General features: G+C 56.1%; 6 protein-coding genes across 6 annotated transcripts; 3 read left to right on the top strand and 3 right to left on the bottom strand.

Moving 5' to 3' along the window:
- Positions 1-636: 636 nt before the first annotated feature.
- CkaCkLH20_06458 (uncharacterized protein) lies at positions 637-1,848 on the top strand (the record flags this gene model as incomplete). The annotated part of the gene is made up of 3 exons (XM_038889175.1): positions 637-669; positions 734-1,093; positions 1,144-1,848. 3 exons carry the CDS (start codon positions 637-639, stop codon positions 1,846-1,848), a joined length of 1,098 nt encoding a protein of 365 aa, XP_038745473.1.
- A 2,674-nt stretch (positions 1,849-4,522) lies between these two features.
- Positions 4,523-6,012, top strand: CkaCkLH20_06457 (uncharacterized protein; the record flags this gene model as incomplete). Its single annotated transcript, XM_038889174.1, has 2 exons — positions 4,523-5,244; positions 5,298-6,012. 2 exons carry the CDS (start codon positions 4,523-4,525, stop codon positions 6,010-6,012), a joined length of 1,437 nt encoding a protein of 478 aa, XP_038745472.1.
- Positions 6,013-6,803: 791 nt separating this feature from the next.
- Positions 6,804-8,354, top strand: CkaCkLH20_06456 (FAD binding domain-containing protein; the record flags this gene model as incomplete). The annotated part of the gene is made up of 1 exon (XM_038889173.1): positions 6,804-8,354. The coding sequence occupies one exon, from the start codon at positions 6,804-6,806 to the stop codon at positions 8,352-8,354; it is 1,551 nt and encodes a 516-aa protein (XP_038745471.1).
- A 514-nt stretch (positions 8,355-8,868) lies between these two features.
- CkaCkLH20_06455 (hydroxymethylglutaryl-CoA synthase) lies at positions 8,869-10,576 on the bottom strand (the record flags this gene model as incomplete). The annotated part of the gene is made up of 4 exons (XM_038889172.1): positions 8,869-9,006; positions 9,072-10,114; positions 10,183-10,285; positions 10,517-10,576. The coding sequence occupies 4 exons, from the start codon at positions 10,574-10,576 to the stop codon at positions 8,869-8,871; spliced, it is 1,344 nt and encodes a 447-aa protein (XP_038745470.1).
- A 5,485-nt stretch (positions 10,577-16,061) lies between these two features.
- On the bottom strand, positions 16,062-18,166 carry CkaCkLH20_06454 (uncharacterized protein; the record flags this gene model as incomplete). The annotated part of the gene is made up of 2 exons (XM_038889171.1): positions 16,062-17,816; positions 17,879-18,166. The coding sequence occupies 2 exons, from the start codon at positions 18,164-18,166 to the stop codon at positions 16,062-16,064; spliced, it is 2,043 nt and encodes a 680-aa protein (XP_038745469.1).
- Positions 18,167-20,079: 1,913 nt separating this feature from the next.
- On the bottom strand, positions 20,080-20,796 carry CkaCkLH20_06453 (uncharacterized protein; the record flags this gene model as incomplete). The annotated part of the gene is made up of 1 exon (XM_038889170.1): positions 20,080-20,796. The coding sequence occupies one exon, from the start codon at positions 20,794-20,796 to the stop codon at positions 20,080-20,082; it is 717 nt and encodes a 238-aa protein (XP_038745468.1).
- Between the last annotated feature and the right edge of the window lie 2,506 nt (positions 20,797-23,302).

Here is a 23,302-nt window from a genome sequence, read left to right as displayed (position 1 = left end):
TCCACAGTCCGGTGTCCGTCATCGTGAAATGACGCGCAACGGTTGATGTTCAGGTGTCGAATCGCAGCCGGATGACTTACGAAAGGACTCGCGACGTTGGAATGGGTGCGATGAATGCGATGAAATAGTGAATGATGTTGCGCGACAACTTCGCTCTCGTTGCGCGTAGATAGGATCGAGGGGTGTCGAGGGTGGGATGCTGCAGACCGTTGCAAAAAGGTTCAGTGTTGTTGCTCCGGAGTCGATGTAAACAAACCACTCTTGATCGTCTGATTGGCTGCGCATGAAAAACGGCGGGCAGACGCGACCCACACCAAATGATGCCCAACTTCAATGAAGCACGTGACGTGACAGGTGCTCGGAGCTGTTCGGCATTTTGTTTCCCTTCAACGGGGGCTCACCCGCGCAGGGGCCATGTCGCCCCAGTCCGCGGCTTCCCCAGCCGCTGCATTGCGCCGAAGCCTCGGTTCAACAACCGGCCACTCATTATTACGTATTTGTCGTCGGCCGCGTAGCAAACGTCCAAAGGCTTCCTTCCAGGAGCACATGTTTAGATAGCATCTGCTGCCTTCGTCACACAGAACCTCCTCGACTGGATGAGAATGCAGCGAGGCTGGTAAGGCGACAAAATCAAAGATGGCGATTCGAGAGGATATCGTCGCTTCGGCGGTATGATGGCCCTTCTCCTCCAACTTGATGAGTATTTGCTGACTTGACCAAGACGCAGTGTTAGTACCCGATCATCAACGAAGTTCCTGCTCTTGAGACTAATATTGCCATAGTTCTCCAGGACCCTAGCGTCGCAAGCTCGTCGATTGACAACCGTGTGGCTTTCCTTCGAACTAAGAACCTCACCCAGGAGGAAATCGATGCTGCTCTCTCAAGAGTTGGCGCGCCCGTCGCAGCAGCGGCTCCTGCTCCGATGCCTGTCGCTCAGCAGCAGCAACAACAATACTATCAGCCCCAACAATACCCTCCACAATACGCAGCGTGGCAGCCGCCGCCTCCACCCCCTAAGAGAGACTGGCGCGATTGGTTCATCATGGCGACCGTCGTCGGCGGAGTTAGCTACGGTGCTTACACTCTGGCCAAGGTATGTTGTCTTTAGAATTCTCTTCTGGAGCTTGCGACTGATGAATGTAGCGATATGTATACCCGATGATCGCACCCCCGACCCCCGAAAAGCTCGAACAAGATAAGAAGTCCATCGAGGAGCAGTTCGACAAAGCATTCGGACTGGTCGAGCAACTGGCAAAAGACACTGAGGCTCTTAAGGAGGCGGAGAAGGAACGAACCGAGAAGCTTGACACGGCTCTTTCCGAGCTTGAGTCTGTCGTGAAGGAGCTCCGGTCGGCGAACACGCGTCGGGAGTCAGAGACGCAACGAATCAAGGACGATGTGCAAGTCCTCAAGGCATCCATCCCGAAGGCCATGGAAACGCAGAAGGAAGCCACGGACACCAGGCTCAAGGAAGTCAACTCGGAGCTGACAAGCCTGAAAACGTTGATCACGCAGCGCATGAGTGCGGGTACGGCCTCGACTGGTGCAAACGGTTTGCGCAACGGCGGAGTTGCTACACCCGCGTCCCCTGCGGTCAGCCGCCCTGCAACTACGAGCGACAACCAGGGAGGCAACAGTGAGGCTGCAAGCAATGCTGAAACGCCCAAGACAACCAGCACGCCAACCGTCAACAGGCCAAACCCATTTAGCGGAAAGCCGGGTGCGAAGGCTTCGATCCCGGCATGGCAGATGGCCATGGCCAACAAGGACTCGGCCGCGTCGCCGGCAGCCGCTAACGGAACGGAAGCCACCGAGGCCAGCTCGCAGCAGGAAGCAACGAGCTCTTAATGAGCAAGGGCGGAGTTGGAGTGTTCATTTGTCACCTGTATTGTAAACGTAACTCGAGTTATCATGGTCTGGCCAGGAGGGCCAATGTATTTAAGCGCTTATGGGCAAGCATGTCTGAGGTTGCCTCGGACGCAGCATCAAAATTCTGTACCAAAGAGAGAATGATTCCTTCGAACGGCGCACAATACCCTTGCCACGTGTGAGTGTTGGCTGAAATCCCGACAAACGCAGGGCGAGGCACCCAGCCGTTGAGTTCCGGCAAGGGGCGGTTGACGTGTTTCACGCGGGCCGACTGACGTTCGGGAATAGCCCGTAAGAACGCAGCATCAGCGAGGAAGGGTTTCGCGGGGAGGGTTCATGTTGTCAACTGTTGTCTTACGAGGAGCTTGAATTGACTCTTGGCTGATAATGATGGCTGGAGTGTGTGAAGATAGTGATGAGATGAAGGCACAGGCAGGCCTGATCTGGCCATGGCCTCAGCACGTGCGAGGAACATGCCACCAGCATGGGGAGAGACCGTCAGACGGAAATGTGCAGAGTAGCAGTATTCGGATCGTCCGTTTCATGGTTGGCGCATGAACGAGGGTCTAGTTGACGATGAGTTGGCGAGCCGCAAATAGCTCAGCCCAGAGTCCCCAAATATCTGACGATCTCGCAAGTCAGACTGGTTTGGGGTGGCATCGCCCGAAGCAGCTGCAGACACTGCCGGCCGGCCCCAACAGCTGTAGCCACAGCACTGGGTGCGTTTCTTCTTTCTTCTCCTGGGGCGGGTCAGGGAGTGATGCACTTTCGTAAATTCTCCTAGATTCGGCAACGGGCGCAGATCGTACTCAGCTGAGTCGAGTTAAATGCGCTGAAGCACTGTAGCCCACAGATGCCGAGACTGAGCTGAATAAAGTAATGGTACTGCAATCACAGCTCAGAAATTGAATGTTGGCTGTCATGTCATTGGAATGTGAGACGAAGAAAGGTTGTCAAGCTTAGAAGGTCACATTTGGTCTTCGTTGAACTGAATAGGAAGGTATCTATCTCATATGTACGCGAATGACTTGGGTTTTCGCAATCGTTTCCCCCACCAAAAGCCAAAGGAGCTCCTCGCTTTTGCTTTGACCAAGTCTAGTGAGCTTCTTTCTCGTGGAACTGGCACGTTTGATCTCAAACACTGACAAGCCCACCTTCTCAAGTACTACTGAGGTGCAGATAAAGTAATCTGTAAACCCCCTTGCGCGTTGGTTTCCACTTTCCAACGGCCAAACGCAAATGATTTGTTCGATTCCAGCTGAAATCCAACTCCAACTCCAAGTCCAACAACTCCTGGGACCCAGCCGCCAGCCAACAGCGAATTGCGACCTGTCAAGCGTCCCCATCCGCAACTATTTCCTATTTCGACCGACGTTGCGGCCATGTCCCGGACGCTATGGAGCGCCCTCGCGAAGACCAATGAACCCCCGGCGTCTCGACTTCCAGCCGTGGAGAGAAACATGCCATCTGCAAGGCTCATCCCCGCGTTGCATCTGCCATCTCAATCATGATTCCGCCGGAAAGGCTTGATGCTGGACTTCCACACACGCAAAGTCGTACCCGGTACTTGCTGCACACATACTTTTTTTCTGAAAATACTTTTTCTGTGCCTGTAGCAATACGAATACTGCGTGCTCCCAAAGCAACGCGCAATGTCGTCCACTCACATTGCAGGACCATCCTTCATCGGCGCTTTTCCATTGGGCTGCGCTCGCCACTCGCCGTCGGGCTCTCGGGACTTTCCAACCCTCCACTTCTCGCAGAAATGAAGAGTGATGATGAAGTTATCCCCAATCTGGTCCCGCGTTCCCCTTCACGCCAATAACCTTCGACGCATGATACAAGGGTCAAGAGAGGGAGGAGCTAACGTCTGCCGGGGGTGGACTACTGCATAAACCGTCTGGCGGCCACAAGCGATTCATTCGTCAATCTGATCATCATCCGAGGCTGCTTGCCAAGCGGCATGTCATAGACTCCTCGCCCACGTCTTGTCTCAATTCTCAACCGCACATCAATCACGACCCTTGTCTACCCTACGACACGAATGCGCAAACATCTCGCAAGGTAGTCTTCCTTTATCTTCAGCAAGTCCACCTAGGGGCTATATCGCGGGGCTGTCAGTATCCGCCGGCGTTGCATTCCCTCGTCTCTTTCCATCGTCGTTCGTCCTGTCTGCAAGGACGTTCCCACGACCTGTTGAACGGCTACTGTTCCCGCCCACACTGGAAGCTCGCTAGCTTGCCTTCTCTTGCCTTCTTCCTCCACCTCCCAACCCTGCTTCTGGATACCTTCCTTTCAGGGATCGATCAGTCGGTGTACGGCATACGCAGATCAGGTACTCTCGTCCAGGGACCGCGGCCGTTTTCCCTCTCGTCTGAACTTTCATTCGACCCCAAGCCCTTGACCGTTACGGCCTTTTGTCGACAGATTGCAGTCTTTTTACGCCTGGGGTAGTGGGTTGTTGGAGTGTTTCAACCACGTCAGGCATAGTACGCGGCTTGGCTCGACTTCACCTCCTCTGCTTGCTTCTTCTCATATAACATAACTAGGCGCTCTCTGCCGCCGTCGTCTCGTCTTGATCATGTCTTCTCCTACATCTGCCCATGCCTCTGCCTCCTCCTCATCATCCTTTGGTCTTTCAAATCCACTCGACATGGATCCCGCCCAGTTCAAGTTGTTGCTCTCCCTGCTACCCAAGGTGCCCTTGATAAGTCGAGTGGCCTTGCTCCATGTTCTACACATGTCCAAACCCGCCAAGTATCTCGACCTGCGGAGTGAGCTTATCGTTGCTGTGCTGCGCTCATACATCTCAACCACCAAGCCGCGGTCCATCACCTCGACTCAGAAGCTTGCCAACCGAGACGGCGGCGTCAAGGGCAGAATATGGGTTTCCACCTACGCCAGCCCTGCTTCCTCGGAAAAGGACGTCCTTGACGCGATTTTGGGTGCCATTCAGTCCCTCAGAGCACCAGGAACCCCCGAGATAGACGTGAGACTACCGGACCTCCTGCCGGTCGAAGCTGAGTGGACGGGCTACCGCGCGGGTGCCACGCCTGAGTCGAAGCCGCCAGCGATCGGAGAGAAGGAAAAGTACGACGAGCTTATGAAAGAGGTCACCAGCCCCTTGACGGTCTTGTATTTCCACGGAGGAGCCTACTACCTCTGTGATCCGTCGACACACCGACCGGCGACGAAGAAGATCTCCAAGTTGACGGGCGGGCGGGTTTACTCTGTTCGCTATCGGCTGGCCCCCCAAAACCCGTTTCCGGCAGCCCTGTTGGATGCGTTAATATCCTACTTGACGCTCCTCTATCCGCCACTTGATGCCTATCATCAGGCAGTAGAGCCCGAGAATATTGTCGTTGCCGGTGACAGGTGAGTCCTATATCCTCTACGAGAAGACTGAAACAACACTGACCAGCTCATAGTGCGGGCGGGAACCTAAGTCTCGCATTGTTGCAACTTCTCCTGGAACTCCGCAGACAGAACCGAAAGATCCGATGGCTCGGCGAGGAGCGTGAGATCCCCCTACCCGCCGGTTTCGCGCTGAACTCGCCATGGCTGGACATCACCCAGAGCTCGCCGAGCTGGGAATCGAACTGGGAATTCGACTACCTCCCGAAAGCCTCTGTATACGCCGAGTACAACCCGCCGCCCTGCGAGGCCTGGCCCGCGAAACCGCCACGCACCAGCATCTACGCCGACGACGACCTCATCGCGCACCCGCTGGTGACCCTCGTCATGAACCGCAGCTGGGCCGGGGCGCCGCCCGTCTACATCTGCACGGGGTGGGAGCTGCTGGCGGACGAGGACAGGTACATGGCGCGCAAGCTGCACGAGGACGGCGTTCCGGTGGTCTTTGAAGAGTACGAGGGCATGCCGCACTGTTTTGCACTGATTCTGTCCAAGATTCCCAACGCCCAGCGCTGCTTTGACGGATGGACTGGCTTCATGAAGACGGCCATAGGCAAACCGGAGAGCATCACGTCCAAGGCCGTCACGGTCAAGGCCAAGACTCGCGAGGACGTTCCCCGTGAGTTCGCGTCTTTGAGTGAGCTGCGTGACGACGACATCCAGAAGCGGGTCTATCAGAAGAAGGAGGAGAGTCTGAACTCGGCTCCAGAGGCGGTTCCCAAGCTGTAGGAGGCTGGCCTTATTTGGGTAGCGATCGGTTTGATGTTGCGTTTCTGGTACACATTTGGATACACATACACACATACCATGTAATTAATTACTTATTGACACACGAAAAGAAACGATGGACGGGCGGGCGGGCGGATATGAGCCTTTTGAGAAGAAGAAATGACAGTCATGACATACACTCCCAGAGTCACCCCATTCGGCGCAGTGATTTCGATGCCTGTGTGACATGTGAGCCGTGGAGAAGATAAGTTTACCTACACTCTGTACGACAAACACCTTGTCACCACAGTAATAAAGAAAGTGCCTTGTGAGAGGGTGAGTGTGGTTACACGCGTGCGTTGTCGCGATGACAGGGCGGCGAGCTCACACAAAATCCCCGAGATGCAGGGGCTCCATGTCCGCTATCCCGGGAGCAACGCTCGCTAACCGACGGCCCCCGAGCTTAGGTTGGTCCCCTGAAAGGGAGACCCTTGAGGTCGGCCAGGGGAGCTACCGTAGCACCCTTCGTGCTGGCCACCCATGTCAGAACCTTGATTTAGCTACCGACGTTGGCGCGCATTGGAAAAAAATCTCACCAGCCAGCGTTGAGAACTTGAGACTGCGTATGAGCTCACATACCTTACCCTGAGTGAGGTACGGGTCTCAATGCACACTTGGATATCTCATCGCATCTCATAATCGAACGACGGGTCAGGACTCTCACCGAGGTACCTTACGGATAGCCCCCCCGGAGCTGCCCCGATCCTTCGTCCCCGGTCACCGGCTTTGCGGCACCAACAGCTCTGTTCACCATGGAGCGCCACAGACAGACCGTCACCAAGATCGCCGCCGCCGTGCGGTCCTTCTTCGACCGGAAGGAGCCTTACCGCATCTTCCACGGCTCAACAAACAGCACCCGCCCCTTCCGCCGCGACCGCTTCGTCGACATCAGCGCCCTCGGCAATGTCCTCGAGGTCAACAAGGCCGCCCGGACCGCCCTGGTCGAGCCCAACGTACCCATGGATCGCCTCGTCGAGAGCACCCTCCGCCACGGCCTGATCCCGCCGGTCGTCATGGAGTTTCCCGGTATCACGGCCGGAGGCGGCTACGCGGGCACGGCCGGCGAGAGCTCCAGCTTCAAGCACGGCTTCTTCGACGACACCATCAACGAGGTCGAGCTCGTGCTGGCCAACGGCGAAGTCGTCCGTGCCAGCCGCAACGAGAGGGCCGACCTCTTCCGCGGCGCCGCCGGTGCCGTCGGCACCCTCGGCGTCACCACCATGATCGAGCTCCAGCTCGTCGAGGCCAAGAAGTACGTCAAGACGACGTACCACCGCACCCGCAGCGTCGCCGAGGCCGTCGAGACCGTCCAGGCCGAGACCCTCAAGCCCGAGAACGACTACGTCGACGGCATCCTCTTCTCCAAGGACCACGGCGTCGTCATCACCGGCAAGCTGACGGACGAGATCCCCGCCGGCAGCAAGGCCCAGACCTTCTCCGGCGCCTGGGACCCCTGGTTCTACTTGCACGTCAAGGACCGCACGGCGGCCGCCGCCTCGTCCGGCGCCATCGAGGGCGCCGCCCCCGTCGTCGACTTCGTGCCCCTGGCCGAGTACCTCTTCCGCTACGACCGCGCCGGCTTCTGGGTCGGCGCCGCCGCCTTCGACTACTTCAAGTACGTGCCCTTCACCCGCTTCACCCGCTGGTTCCTCGACGACTTCCTGCACACCCGCATGCTCTACCGCGCGCTGCACGGCAGCGGCGAGTCGGCCCGCTTCGTCGTCCAGGACCTCGCGCTCCCCTACAAGAACGCCGAGCGCTTCGTCGACTACACGGCCGAGAGCTTCGACATCTGGCCGCTGTGGCTGTGCCCCTTGAAGCAGACGGCCCCGCCCACCTTCCACCCGCACACGGGCGAGGTCGAGTTGCTGCCGTCTGCCGAGGGAGGCAAGACCGTGACGGCGCCCAAGCCGATGCTCAACATCGGCCTCTGGGGCTGGGGCCCCGCGAACCCGGACGAGTTCGTGGCCAAGAACCGCGCGCTCGAGCACAAGCTGCGGGAGCTGGGCGGCATGAAGTGGCTGTACGCGCACACGTACTACACGGAGGAGGAGTTCTGGCAGGCGTACGACCGGGAGTGGTACGACGGGCTGCGCGAGAAGTATGGCGCGACGACGCTGCCGACCGTGTACAACAAGGTCAAGGTGGACGTCGACGCGCGCAAGGAGGAGCTCAAGGGCTGGCGCCAGACCGTCAAGTCGAAGCCGCCCATCGGCGGCCTCTACGGCATCTGGAAGGCCATCCAGAGCAAGGACTATCACCTGCACCGCCACGCCGAGTGGAAGTACAAGGGCGAGAAATGAGATGCCGGTCGTTCTGGCTGTTGAACCCGATGTCGAAAACTGTTGAAAATACCGTCCCACAGACTACACTGTGTATAAGTATTGTAGCATCATTAGCAACCGAAAAACCTAAAAGGAGGGCAGCATTGGGACGTATAGACAGAGCGATATTAGCAAGCGTAACGTCATCGCCATAGACATGAGCATAGAATACTCCAACTGGTGTTGTTCTTTATGAAGCCGTTTCAATTCATTCATATCTCTTCCCTCCGCGTCATAATAGCGATGCTCAAATACGCTCATCTGGCCTGGTATATACAATTCCCAATTACGAGGAGCATCCACGCGACGGGATCACCCACATATCGAGGTTCTCGTCCGTCATGGCCCGTGGCGCCTCTGTTTCCCTCCGCTGATTAACTACCTTATGCTGGCCGTAATGCTTTTTTTCTTTTCAGCAGTGATGTCGCAAGATCTATGCATCCGCCTCTATCCGTTCGCAAGATGAAAACTGAACAAGTCCACGTGCGATGCTCTATGCCTTGACGCTGTAGGATCGCTTGAACATCTCGTCAATGTTCTCGAGGTAGTAGGTGCCGGGGGTGACGGTAGAAGCGTCACCCTTGGGGGTGAAGCCCTTCTGGAGGTGAGCCTGCTTGCGGAGGTCGCACATCTGGAAGAAATCGTTAGCAACGTCGCTGTGCAGTAGCTGGGAGGAGAGGGCATGTTCTATCTTACAGAGTCGTAGGTCTCGGGGGCCACCTTGCGGCGAGCATCCAGTCTGGTGGGGAGGTCGAGGACCTTGGCGAGGGGAGCGACGTCTCCGTTGACGCGGAAGGAGAAGAAGCTGGCAGCCAGACCGGAGCCGTAGCTGAAGGCGGCGATGCGCTTGCCGTTAAGGGTAGCGGAGTCGACGTAAGAGAGCAAGCTGGCAATACCGCCCCAGACGCTGCCGCAGTACATGTTACCGCAGAGAGTGGCGACCTGGATACCGGGGGTCACTCTCTCCTGGTACTTCTTCTTGGTGAGGGCCATGAAGGCCTTCTCGACACTCTTGTCGACCAGGGACTTCTCGTACTCCATGTCGCGCAGCTCGGGGGCGACCTCGGCGAAGGCGGGGGCGTCGGCATCGGCAAGGTAGTCGTGGTACAGCAGACGGCCGTACGACTTCTGGACGAGCTTGCAGTTGGGAGCGTGGAAAGCAAGGTAGTCGAAGCGGTCGAGAGAGGGCTTGGCATCTTCGCCGCTGAGCTTGGCCTCGCGCTTGTTGTACTCGCGGTAGGCGGCGTCCAGGGCCTTGGTGTAGCAGGTAAGGGAGTAGTGGCCGTCGACGTAGGGGTACTCGCTGGTCAAGTCGGGCTTGTAGAAGTCGTAGGCGTGCTGCATGTAGGTGCCGCGCAGACCGGGCTCCACGACGAGGGGGGCGTTGGGACCGACGAGCATGGCGACGGCACCGGCACCACCAGTGGGGCGGGCGTTGCCCTTGGCATAGAGGGCAATGTCGCCGGCGACGACAATGGCATCGCGGCCGTCCCAGGCGGAGGACTCGATCCAGTTGACGGAGTTGAAGAAAGCGTTGGTGCCTCCGTAGCAGGCGTTGACGGTGTCGACACCCTCAATGTTGGTGTTGTCGCCGAAAAGCTGCATGAGCACGGTCTTGACGGACTTTGACTTGTCCAGAATGGTCTCAGTGCCGACCTCGAGGCGACCGACGGAGTTGGGGTCGATGTTGTACTTCTTGAGCAGGTTGGAGGTGACGGTCAGAGCGAAAGAGTAAATGTCTGCAAAAAAAACACCACGTTAAAACACGCTCACGCGATAAAAGTGCGGGAGTTGCAGGTAAGCTTACCCTCGCGGTCGTCACAGAAGGCCATCTTGGTCTGGCCAAGACCGATCGTGTACTTGCCGGCGCTGACACCGTCGAAGGTCTCAAGCTCGGATTGCTCGACATACTGATTGGTGGCGGCCGCAATGTCAGCGCAAAGTTCTCAAGTTGCTGGCAAAATCCACCACAAAAGGCGAGCGGGCGGGTGCGTAAGGGTGAGCGGCGGAGGGGTCATCATTGGTGAGTGGATAACATTGCGATTTCGGCCTTGAGGGGCAGCGCATGTTTTTTTGTGGTGATGGTGGTGGGCGTGGCGGTGGTGGTGGCATTTTGATGTGTTAAGGTCTGGAAGACGTACCTGGCTAGGGAAGTAAATCTCAATGGCCTTGATGCCGATGTTCTGAGGACGGGAAGCCATTTTGGAGAGGGGTTTCTAGAGAGCTGGAGACGTGGGAAGAGGAACGAGGGAGATTGGGATCTGGAGAAGAGCAGAGTAAAGTTAGCTAGGAAGCTCTCATTTTTGAACTCGGCCGACTTTCACCGCCGTTTCAACGACGCGGCAATTCAGTTGCAGAGGTGCCCAACGTGCAGAGAAAAGGCCAGGGTTCAGCATTCCAGCAATCACATATTACTAGGGTGGGTGAGGATGAGGGAAGGGGAGGGGCAACGAGACCCGGCGCACCTATTGGTAGAGAGAGGAAGACAGACAAATGGTTCGACTGTTTCCTTGGGAAGCGGGTGAATTGCGCAAACTTTGGCGGTGGCGGAAGAGGAATAGGTCAGGACGAGAGGAGAGAGAGAGAGAGGAAGATGATGAGGGTGAGTTGGGAAGGTATGAGGTAGAAAAAGGTGTGTCCCAATGTGAGAGCGAGTGTCGAGACGAGGGGCGTTTATGGGTTTTTTTGTTTTTATTTATTTTAATTTTCCACGACTCTGCAGGATAAGAGGAGGAGGCTAACGGCGGGCAGGCAAGTGAGAGGTAGGTACGGAGGGGGGAGTGTTTTAATATTAATCCCCACTGACGTAGCAACACACCACGGCGCGCAAGAAGGCGTCGAGTAAGGTATCCATCCATCGATGGATAACACTAACACCTTTCTCAGCAATACTAGTTACCTAGGTGAGATTGGGGTTTGATGGGATGGAACAGGGCCGGGGCCGGGGACGGGGACGGGATGTGAGAGAGAGAGAGAGAGAGAGAGAGAGAGAGAGAGAGAGAGAGAGAGAGAGAGGAATACAGATACACGTTTACTGCGGTAAGGTAAGGTAAGGTACATACATGTCATGCAGCCCGGCCCAGCCCAGCCCAGAAACCACCCATGGTACTTTGCCTCAAAAATCAGAAGTCTGAAGCCTCATTGGAAGTCTGGAGTTCAGGACCAGCACACGCGGCGGCTTCAGCAGCGTGTGTTGTGCATGTGTGAGTTTAGGTAGGTACCTTACCATAGTAAAGTGACGGAGCGGTGGCTTGTGGGAAGAAGGGGAGTGTGCGCACATATCGTGGAAACTCGAAGCTAACTAACTGCTGATGCCCAGCCCGATGAAGGGTTTGAAGAATGACCAGCCGTTCTTCTTTTGCTTCTGAATTCCTTCTTTCTTCCCGCCGGAGGAGGCATTGTGCTGTCTCAGTCCCCTCTATCTCTCACGCTGTTCCGTCTCTGCGCAGACAGCTTCCAAGCCAGCCGGAGACCGTACGGAGCTTTCTCGACTTCCTCATGCTCTTCGGATACCTCAGAAGTATCCGTACCCCAGGGACCTGCCCTGGACATTGACCGTCTGGACCGTGGTCTTGGCCCGAATCTGGCACCTGCTTGCTAAGGTATCTTCCGTCATGTCGCAACTTGGCGCGGCACAGCGGAGTAGAGCTGAGAGCAGAGCAGAGCATAGATGAGAGCATAGCAAATTCCCAACGTTGTGAGAAGACATCTGTTTAACGGGTTAGATGTGCCCTGTCCGGCGCATCGGACCCGGAGGATCGCAGGCCCTGCTCAGCTGGCAATCCTTACCCAGCTGGCGACATCTTGCCCTGCCAACACAACGTCCAACGTCCAACGTCAGACGTCCCTTGCCGTGCAGTGTCCTCGCCATGCTTATCGCATGCGTCTTCTTGCTGCCGCGTGGTGGTTGGTGGCTTGCCCGAGGGTAAGGGTAAAAGCGCAACAAAGGAAGAAGATGGCTGGTGACTGAGTTTGCTGCTCCCTACCATTCTGAAAGGCCCTGGCCATCTAGAAGTAAAGGCAAATGAGCAACTACTTCAGTAACATCAACAGGTTCGAGATGCCGCCGTGGGCCGTGTGTTTTGGCGTGGAGGTGCCCGTGTTTGTGTGTGTGGAGAGAGGAAATCTTATCAAACCAGGACCAGCTAGGCAAGGTACTCCGTACAATACACCCGTACAGGTAATTGTCGCGCCGCTCAACAGTCAACCTACCAGCAGTCAACACTCCCGTCGCTCACTCTTTTTTTTCTTTTGCATTTCGACCCTCAATTTGATCGGAACACCCCCAGTGGGTCGCAGTGGTAAGGTGGTGGGTGGTGGGCCGGGACGAGCTGCCCGTCAAAAAGCAAAGTACCTTATCAATCAGTGGCCCATCTGGATCTGGAGGGGTTCTTTGGAGGGGTTCTTGTCTACATCATACCGAGACTCAATGTACTGTCCATCTACCATTACCTGCCCTTACTTCAGTCAGGGCTCGCAATTTTGGACAAATCACCGCACCGCAGTTCATGCCTTCCGGGTTGTCGGTCCCGGTTGCTTGTTTGTCTACCCGTCATTCTGCAGTTCTTCAAGCTGGGCATACATGTTTGTCCGCGCCTTTGGATGTTTGGGTTCGCAAGCTGGCCAGGGCAAAACGGGTGAACAGGTAACGGTGGAACACGAAGATTGCAGTCCATCTCCCCCCTAGTATTCATCAGCAAGCCCGGTATTGCGCAGATCTGGGCAGACAGCGCTGTTAACCGCCGGTACCTGCGATCTGACTTATTCCCTCGTGTTCGTCGGCGTAAATCCTCTCCAGCCTCTCTCTGCCTTCCGAGTTTTCCCTAGGCATGTGGCCCGTCGACTCAGATGGCGAAACCGTACCCCATCGCCAGACACCGCAGAAGCCAGGGTCGAAGGAGCCAAGGGCTCGAGGTGGTTTGGAAAAGGTACTTGATAACGTAGTAGGGCATGTACTTTGTGGGCGCGATTCTTCACGTTCCATATTGGGGGGTCCACTGGACGGGCCGTTCTCGCATCTTGGTTCTTCGAGAACAGCCTTCCGCAGTATGCCATAGGTCGACGATGTTACATGGCGGAGAGAGAGAAAAACCAGGGAAGAGGAAAAAAGGCCGCACCGCACGAAAGCCGCAGTCCGCATCAAACCCGCCGCGTGCGTTCTGCATTTGGGCTTAGCGGCCCCGAGTCTCTGTTTCGTCCATGACGCCGGCGTCGAGGTCACCTCACTCTCTTCGAAAACAAGACAAGACAGCGGCGGGCCAGGTCCCGAACATAGCCATCAGCAGCGAATGACGCTCGACGGGTGTGATGCTGAAGCTCCGCCAGACATCACACATTGCGGTGATTCTGAGAGCTGAGGGGTCAGGGTCATGGTATGCCACGTCGTAGTTAGATGATGTTGACGCTGACCTCACTCAGGCCATTGCGAATAAACCCCGCCCCCCTCGTGATGATGATCTTTCCGCTCGCCATCATCTTTGCCCTCTTACTGCGTTAGGCATCTTTCTGACTGTCGAGGTTAGGTTGTCAACGAGGTCCGTCCGCTGCGGAAAGATCGCGGCGCATGATGGGATAGTGTTTTGGCTGGTGAGACGAAGGCATCTAACTCACTGACCGTCATCCCAAAAGTCAGGCATTTCCTACCTTAAGTCAGTCCTACTTTTGTTTTGTCCAAACACCAGGCGAGGTGTGAATCTTCCCTTCCACGTCCTCTCCGCTATGAGATGCTTCAAGGTTTCTGCATGTGGCCCCATTATTCAGGCGAGATCCGGACTAGCGCCGCCCGGTTTCTGAGATTTCATTGGCTACAGGGATTCATGCACAGCGGACGTCGGGTACGTACCTTTTACAGCATCTCAGCGGCCCAGCCAGGCACCTGCAGAGAAAAAAAATCAAGTCCTAGGGAAGAAGGACAAGTGATAGAACTTCTCTCGAGCAAAGCAGACAGACGCCAGCCACCGCAACCTCCTCAACCTCAAACTTGCTCTATGCTCTTTGCTCTTTGCGCAGCATATTTCCCAAGACAAAAGTGCGCGACGTGATACATCTGGACGCGCATCGGTCTTGGTATGCGTATTCAATCGTGGCTGAGCTCTCCCGCCATGGTGATATCAACACCCTAAGGCACCCTGCGTAGCTGAGCTGACAAACTGACGACCTCACTCAACTCTCCAAGACGACGACATTCACAGTCTCTAATCCGTCAAATGTCTTATCCCGGCGGCACAGCATCATCATCAATGGCCTCATCGACTTTCAGTCAGCCCCCCCTGTGCAGCTGGAGAAATACCAACCTGTTACAACACTACCTACGACTGCGCCTTCTTCGGCCGTGTTGTACGTAAGAATGTACCCTTGCGACCCCCTCCATCCAGAGCAGCCCCCCTCCGTGGATCGTCTCTACCTTCACCATTCATCCCGCTCGTTTCGGCTTCGAAGCGCCGCATCGGGGCTCCGAGACCTGGCCCCTCTTCTTCTGACTTCCACTGAACCATTTCGCGATGTGATCTCGCGGACACGGCACTCGGAGTTACCCACCCCTTAGAGGAGAGATCAACCCCCCGTTAGAGACGCAGATTTCCCCCTCATCATCGGGGTACCTCGGTCTGCTCGTGGCCAAGTACCTTTCCATCTGCCTGCCTCCGGCACACTTTATTACTCGTTCCGAACTTCACCCCCAGAGTAAGTAACTTCCTGCTCGAAATCCGAGCCGCTTCGACCGAGTGTAACAACATCCAAAACCAAGAAAAAAAATTCTTTTGCCCTCGTTCGTCATAACCCGCAACGGCATCGGCATCGGGCTCGCATCGGGACCTCTGCCTCACACGTTCCTTTGCCGGCTTGTCTTCTGTTCGGGTAAATAAGCCTACCTCAGAGAAAATATTCCAACACGCGCTACCCGCACTGCGCCGCACGACAACCATCGCAGGCTTGGCACAGACTGAGCGTCCTTGGACCGTCATCCAAAGAAACCGCTCGCCTCCTCGGGGCCCCGAGGGTAAGAAGAAGAAGAAAAAAATGACTCTGACCTCAGCTGCACCTAGGGCCATCCATCCTCCCTTTTCTCGTTCCATCGTTCGGACCAGACGTGTGAGCGAGGTGACAAACACTCACTGCCTGGCCTGCCTTATCCCGCACAGCACCGTCCAGAAGAGCACACACACACCTGCGAAGCTGTGCCGTCATCCTCCGCGAAAGCTATCCAAGCTTCCTTATGCGCGCCGCCTCGGGGCTCTGAGACACGTTTTAGGGGTTCGTACGAGAGCTACTCTAGGTTGTTTTGGCGAACCCAACCAGCGGACAATGACAGCAGTCAGCTAGTTCGGTTGCGGTAGAGGCCGGTATTAGTCCTCAACACTAGCACTGGGCTAATAAGCCCGTCGTGGACGCCGTTGAAACGTCTCACTTTCCTTTGGCCATGGACCTAGTTCATGTTCACATCCCCATTGCGATGAACATACTTCATTGGGCTACATAGGTATCATTCAAGAACGAGCTTGTTCTTGGAGGAACAGCTCAAGGTACAATGACGGAAGGGAAACGCTGTGACAAGGACACCGCGGTCGTCTCTCGGATATCCCCATCCTTCAAGCCAGTCATCCAATCCCCCCAAACGCCAGTCAATGCACTTCCCACTTGCCAAAAGAGGCGCACTCATACTCAATACTCCAGTGCCCTCAATGCAACTCAAATCTCCACTGGAGTACCGTAGCCCGAGTCTCGCTTTCGGCTCGTCTCGTCGCCTCCACCCTCGGCCTTGACTCCGTCCGACACCACTACCGGGACCGTGCCGCCCGACTCCTTGTTCTCCGCCGCCGCCGTGACCGTCACGGTGACCGCGACGGGGGCGGCTGCGGATTCCGGCTCGGCGTCGGATCCCGAGTCCGAGTCGGAAGACTCCGACTCCTCCTTGCTGCGCCTGCTCTTCTTATGCTTCTTGTGCTTCTTGCGCTCCTTCTCGGTCTTTTTCTTCTCCTCCTCCTGCTTCTTCTTCTCTTCCTCTTCCTCCTTGCGCTTCTTCTCTTCCTCTTCCTTCTTCTTGGCCTCCTCCTTGCGCTTCTCCTCGGCGGCTCTGAGCTCCTTCTCCTTCTTCTCCTTGCGCGTCTCGATCACCCAGTCCGCAGCGCCCGCCACCGCGTTCTCGGCGCTGCGCTTGTGCTTCATCAAGAAACCCTGGATCTCGGCGGGGCTGAACTCGTGGGCGGGGATCTTGGCGACGAAGTCCTTCGACAGCTCGTCGACCCTCGACCTGATCTCCTCTTTCCGCGCGGCCTCCTGCTCGGCAAGCGCCTTCTCGACCTCGGGGCTCTCGAGAGACTTGGGCTGTTCCTCGTTCTCGTCGCCCTCGAGAGGGGCAAAGATGGCGCGGAAGATGGCTCCGATAATCTCCTCGTCCGCAAGAGTGAACTTGACGATCTGGTCCACGCGGCCGGGCCGGATGAGCGCTTTGTCGAGCTTCTCCATGTGATTTGTCGTCATGATCAGCACGCGACCCTCCTGGCTGGCAACGCCGTCCAAGATGTTCAGCAGGCCAGACAGTGACAGCCTGCTGCTGGTCGTCGTGGTGCCGTTGCCGGGGGTAATCTGTCCGGGGACCATGTCTCCCGAACCTTCCTTGGCGTCGGAGGCGTCCGCGGTTCCGGTCTCTTCTCTCGTGTGTGTGAGGCCGGCGGTGTCGATATCCTCGAGTAGAACCACACACCGCCGGGGAAGCTCGGCGAAGAGGCTGGCGAGGTTCTCCTCGTTGGCTGAGATGGAGTTCAAGCTTACAATGTAGATTCTCATCTTAAAGAATCCAGCCAGAGCAAGCGAAAGGGAAGACTTGCCAGTTCCGGGAGGACCGGTCAGCAGGTAGCCGCGTCTCCAGGGAATGCCGCGGTTTGAGTACCACCGGCGCGTTGCGGGGGATAGGTAATCTGCGACGTCAGCCACCAGCTCCTTCTTGGTCTTCTCGTTCAGAATGACAGTCGAGAAAGGCCGTGACGTGCGCGCCATGCACCTCTGCCACGACGGCTCCGTGGTGCCCGCGCGGGTACTACCGCGGTAGATCATGGTCTTCTGGGAGTCCTTCTTGAGATACTCGGCGCGGGCCTCCTGCAGCAGCTCCTTGAGGATCCAGGGGTTGCGGCCGAAGCAGGAGACGCTGATCTCCTCGCGCTCGCTGACCATCATGAGGGACGCCTGCTGCTGGTTCTGGCTGCGCTTGAAGAGGAGGAGGTGGCCGCGGTACCAGAAGGTGTGGCTCCCGAAACTAGGCGTGTAGGCCAGGGGCTTCTTCTTGGGGCCCGGCTCGGAAGACATGTCGGCGGAGTCGTTGTCCTCCTCGTCGTCCTCGTCCCAGCGCCAGAGGAACCACGAGCGGGAGTTCAAGTTGGTGTTGACGACGAAACGTCGAGAGTTCTTGGCGAAGCGTTGCGCGGCGACCCAAGACATCAAGATGTTCTGAGTTGAACGTTAGGAACGCGATTCTCTCGTCTCTTGGGATTTTTAGGGATTGGACTCACGTAGATCTCGTCATCCGTCCGGACTTCAACGGTGGACATGAGGTAGGTGTCAATCTTTTCCCAGAGGTAGTCGCTGAAGTAGCGCCATGCGAACGTCGCCCCGCCGCAGAGGATGACCAGAGGGATGTAGACGTTCAAGTCGATGCCGAGGTACTTCTGGAACGCCGTTGAGAAGACGCTGAAGCCGGGGAAGAAGAAGTCCAGCAGCTGCATTTGAGGCGGCGCTTGCGCGACCGACTCGGAGGTGTTCATCGGGTCCGCACAAGCGGACGACTGAGAGAATTCCATGGCTTGGATGATGTTGATGAAAGAGGCCAGCTCAAATAGGAAGGGAATGGTGACGGGTCCGAAGCCTCTTATAAATACTATTTGTTGAAAGGGCGCGATACAGGGTCTATGGAACACTCTGAGAGAAGTCGTCTGTTCGAACGAGGAGAGAACCCAGGAGTTCGTGGTGAGTGACAGAATAAGTCAAGTTGGTGAACGGAGGCAGGCTGCGCTATATATTCGACGGCAAGTCTGTCTGACTGCAGGCACGATGCAGAGGAGGCAGCCAGCCAGCTCATCAAGCGTGTGGTTCGTGACCTCAGCTCGGCCAGTAAGGCAGACAAGCCACTATGCAAGATGGACGCCTCCTCCGAGGCTCCAATCTATCCAATGACGTCGCATTTAGGCAGGCTCCGTCCGCTTGAGGCCGCCATATACGATCGCCGGCATTTGACTCATTTTCCGAAAAGGACTAGGGACGGTGAATCGGGAAAAAACACAGACATGGTTATTCTGCGTGAAAGACATGCGTACGCACTATAGTTCACTGCCACGGTTAGGACTAATCAAGATATCAAGGCAAGGTAGTCCTACGTTAACCGCAGCTTTGGGATTTACGACTGCCTGCTTAGGGCGGTGACTAGTGGTCCAGAAGTGGAACGAACGGGTTTGGCGGGCCCCGAACGAAGGAGCGATATGCCAGAAGGTAATTAAGGAAGGTATGCTAATGCTAACCTGTATCCGTACTTTTTGTCTTGCTAAAGTCCCTCGAAAGAATGACCAATCTGGGAAGGAGATGAACTGCAGTCATCCTGTAAGGTCTTCTTTTGTGGCCCGTCTCGCCAAAAGGACGAATGAAGGATGGGGTTTTAGGACTTGGGAATTGCCGTTCACTTGTGAACCGAACCTAACTAGGAATCGTAACTCAGGCAATGCGGTCATGCAGCCAGTAAGGCGGTGCCGGAGCCGCAGCTGCCTGGAGATGAGGTGGTTCGCCAGGTGGAGCGCGGTAGACGGAGGTCAAGGCCGTTGAGGCCAATCTGTGGCTAGAGACGTCCGGGCTCAGCCACCCCGCTAAGCTTAACCTACAGCGGCCTCGCCGAATGACGCACGAAATCGATCTTTGGGGAAGATGGATGAGTTTAAAGTAGAGGTTGAAGCTTAAATTCTGTACTTGCAGCTTTTTCTCGGGTCTGAGGTCTCTTTTGAAAGATGAAGTTTGACGCTCCTTCTATGACGGCGGTAGTAATCCAGCTTGTTAGCTGACCCTTCTTTCTACACTCATTCGGCACGTCATAACTACGTAGCAAAAAATCATATACCAAATGAGTAATTAAAAGGGTTTCTTTGATGGTTTCCAAGGCAGCCATGGTCCTGGGTTGTGGAGGTTGACATCGTCATTACAAGACAGCAATGATACAGTCGGTCACTGAACCCTCTTTTTCACATCATAGCCAGCGTAAAATTTCGAGTCCCTAAAATACGTTGTTTGATCGAAACTTTCAGGGCTGTCGAAGAAGGTGTGACTGTTGTTGCTGCCATCTGAGAATCAACAGAGTGGCGTTGAGAGGATCTCGATGCTATGATTACCTTTTCCAAGGTTTCATGGCAGACTAGACGAATGCACTTCACAATAGCTCATGGACTCTTGATCAGGCGTGATTAAGTATTCTGTCTGCCCTAGAGTATCTGAGCTCTCACTCTCTCATGATATCGTTACTAAATGTCGTAAGTCATTAGACCACCACCACCCCGCCGTGAAGGTTCTGTTGTTCCCTTCTATGTTCCGGGGCCCCAGTAAGTAAGGGGTGGTGAAGCTTTGTTTGAACGCCGAGACAAGATTACCGCCGTGTGCGCCGAAGAAAAACAGTTGTACACCCACTCCAAACACAAGTTGCTTGTGATAAATGGCCATCAACAAGGTGAAAACGCAATCAGTCCGACCAATCCTCATACTTGCGAGAGCCACCGCCGCCACCACTGATATTGATGAAGGGTGCAGCACCGCCGCCACCGCCCATTGGCGGAGGAGGGGGTGGGGGAGGCATTTGATGGAACGCAGGCTGTTGCTGGTAGTCCTCGCCGTCGTCGTACTCGTCGTCATCGCCTTCGTCGTAGTCTTCCTCGTCGTAGAATGCCGGCTGAGGCGGCACGAACGGTGGTGGCGGCGGGTGCCCGGCGTTGTGTCCGAAAGGAGGACCCGGAGGTGGCGGCGGCTGATGCCAAGCGGGAGGCGGCGGGGGGAACCGGGGTGGGGTCCGCGGCCGGTGGTGGTGTTCCCTCCGGGAGGACGACCGGCGAGAGGACCGGCTGCTGGGCCGGCCCGCGATGACGGAGATGCTGTCATCGAATCTCGGGGTCACCCAGGCGTACGAGCACGACGACGAGGACGCATCGCTCCACATGGTGGCGCTGTCGTCGAACTGATCCCAGTCGTCATAGTTCACCTCGGTCCTTCGCAGGGCCAGGGGCTTGCCGAGGGGGGCGCCGGTGGTCCATTTCATGAAGGAGACGGCCCAGTGGTCGCTCTTGATGGTGGAGTGGGAGACTTGGGAGGATCTCGACTTCTTGGAACTTCCCGAGCGCGAAGACGATGCCGACGAGGACCTCGACGACGACCGGGAGTTCCCTGAGTAGGATGAACGAGGCATGCCTGCTGTATGCAATGCGGGACAACGTGAGAGAAAGTTTATTCCAATGGCCCTCGGTAGGAGCAAGAGCAGGAGCGGAGGCAGATGCAGTAGATGCAGTAAAGGCACTCTATGCAGGAGAGCGACGGGACGAAAAGGAGCTGCCCGTGCTATGACGCAGAGCAAAGGGGCGATTGGGGAGGGGGAATAGATGTAGAGGTCTGGGCCAAGCTCCTTCCAAGACGAGATGAGTTTGTTGATCACCGAGGAAGAGACGGAGCAAGCAACGAGAAAGCGAGAAACGAGCAGCGGATTCTTGGGATGAGGCCTCTCAAATACTTGTTGCACTCCTCCCTGCAGGCGGGGGAGAAACGAGCGTGGCCGCGAGCGAGTCCACGGCTTGGTTCGATGCTGCTCGCCTCATCTTGATGCATCTTGGTGCACGGCTCGGTGGGAGGGAGGAAGAAGCAAACGGACTTGATCCCATGCACCACCACACACCGCGCGAGTTGGTGCATGATATGCAAGTATAGGTGCGGAAAGAAAAAGCAAGGGGACTGAAGCTGATTTGTACCTCACCATATCACGGCATTGGAGGGAGTACTCGAGATCGAGCCAGTAACGGGCGAGAAGTAAGAAGTAGTCGAGGAACAAGGCTGCGGCGTGCTCCCCTCTTGCGGGGTACCACGACACCCTCTCGCACCTTTCGACACCGGCGCATCTCGCCCTGCCTTCCACCGCAGCCCTGAACCACATGCAGACCACTCACCGTGTTTCAACCAGAGTTTTTGAGACAACTCAAAGTGTACACGAGCTACCACGAGGTGGTAAGTGGCTCACAAGGCAATTTTCAGGCCAAGTGGCTAGGTAACCACGCTCGAGTTGCACCGCTGAACACATATGTCGCCTAACAGACGCGGGAAACAGAACAAGAAACAAATAGCAGCAGCAGCAGCCGAGACTGAGAAGGAGGAGGGAATGACAGCCACCAGACGTTTCTCCCGAGTCTGGGCCTGGTTTGGTGCCGCACCGGCAAGAACGTGAGAACTAGCGCAACCATTTGCATGGTTCGCAATCCGTTGCTCACAATTCACATTATGTGACGAGCGAGCAAGCCAAGCGGCTGCGATGGAAGAGAGGAAAGAAGTGCTCTAAGCGCTCAAGCTCAGAAGCCAACTGCCGGTCCGACCAACCACGTTGGCCGTGAAACCCGAATGTGTGGAACAGGATGAGGCTGCCGATTGCAGAACATATAGCCAACTGGTGACCAACGGAATCCTAGCGTCGAGAACCCGCGATTCTTTAGGTGCAGTCTTTGACCTGGCGAGGATGACTGGATGAAAACGGGGCGGCGCCGAAGAAATCCATAGCCAGTCGGCTGTACACACACAGCTGATGTGCAGTAGCTGCGACTGCTGACAGCCATTCAAACGGCGTCGCGGCGACCTCGTCTTGTCCGAACCATTGGATTATGCACAAGCTGTCGCCCTGAACCAATGTGCACTTCGCGTCGGATTCGGCAACCTCAAGCAGACTAATCGAAGGCATCGCAGTCCTTTTCCTCTGTGGCTCGTTTTCGGTCACCAGATGACAGGTACGTGAAAATATGGGATGTCACACCGAACAAGGGAGATGCCACAGATGTTGTCGTAACTTGGTACCAGGGCACCCGGTGAAGTAGCCGAACTTGCAGACGCAGCTCCCCGTCCAGCTAGAAAGCGTTCCGTTGATGGCGCTGACCATCGATGAAAACAGGGTGCGACGAAGGACATCTCATGCCGGACACCGAGAAACACCGGGCGGTCGCAGTAATTCGTAGCAGGCAGGTAAGTGGCTGCTGACATCGACTGGGGCTGGAGGGCATGATGGGATGATGTACACATGTGCGTCCGTATCTGCATCTGCATCTGCATCTCTGGCCGCTGTAGCTGCAAGCGTGAGTGTGATGGGACTAACTGGTTGGTGAGAGATTGCTGTTTGAGAAATGCATGTCATGTTACCTGGTGCCTAGTTAGGTGCTGGTTGCTTGTATTGATAGGATATCGAGTTCCGTTGAGCAATGTATGGTTACCGTGACAGGTTGATTCAACCCATAGATCGATGGAGACCTGTACAGGAGTTGAGCTTTGGGACTCGGTTGCCGTTACATTACTCAGTTGGGGATCGAACTGCCTACTAAGGCGTGATTCCGGGCTGCTGAGAGACCAACTTGATGGGAAACGTCAATGGGTGATTGGCGTTTGACAATGCGAGGCTCAACTCGATTGGGTCGCTGACGGGGGTTTGAAGTAAGAAAAGTTGGCATTTGACAGTAGAGATCTCGGTCGCGTTGTGTGGTGTGATTGCGGCAGAGGCAGCGGCAGAGGCAGCGGCATAGTTGTTGTCGTGGTCAGATGGCAAGTGTAGCATGATCATGGTTGCTATGTCTTGCGACGCTGGCTTGAGAGCTTTGCCGGCTGGGGGCATCTCGTGGCCATGGCTGGAGGAGATGGAAAAAACACAGGGTTGAAACGTTCGGCTTGTTGCC

This window comes from Colletotrichum karsti, assembly GCF_011947395.1.
Source record: "Colletotrichum karsti strain CkLH20 chromosome Unknown Scaffold19, whole genome shotgun sequence".
Taxonomy (NCBI): domain Eukaryota; kingdom Fungi; phylum Ascomycota; class Sordariomycetes; order Glomerellales; family Glomerellaceae; genus Colletotrichum; species Colletotrichum karsti.
Note: the sequence above shows the minus strand (reverse complement) of the source record. Positions and strands in the feature narration are given on the sequence as shown.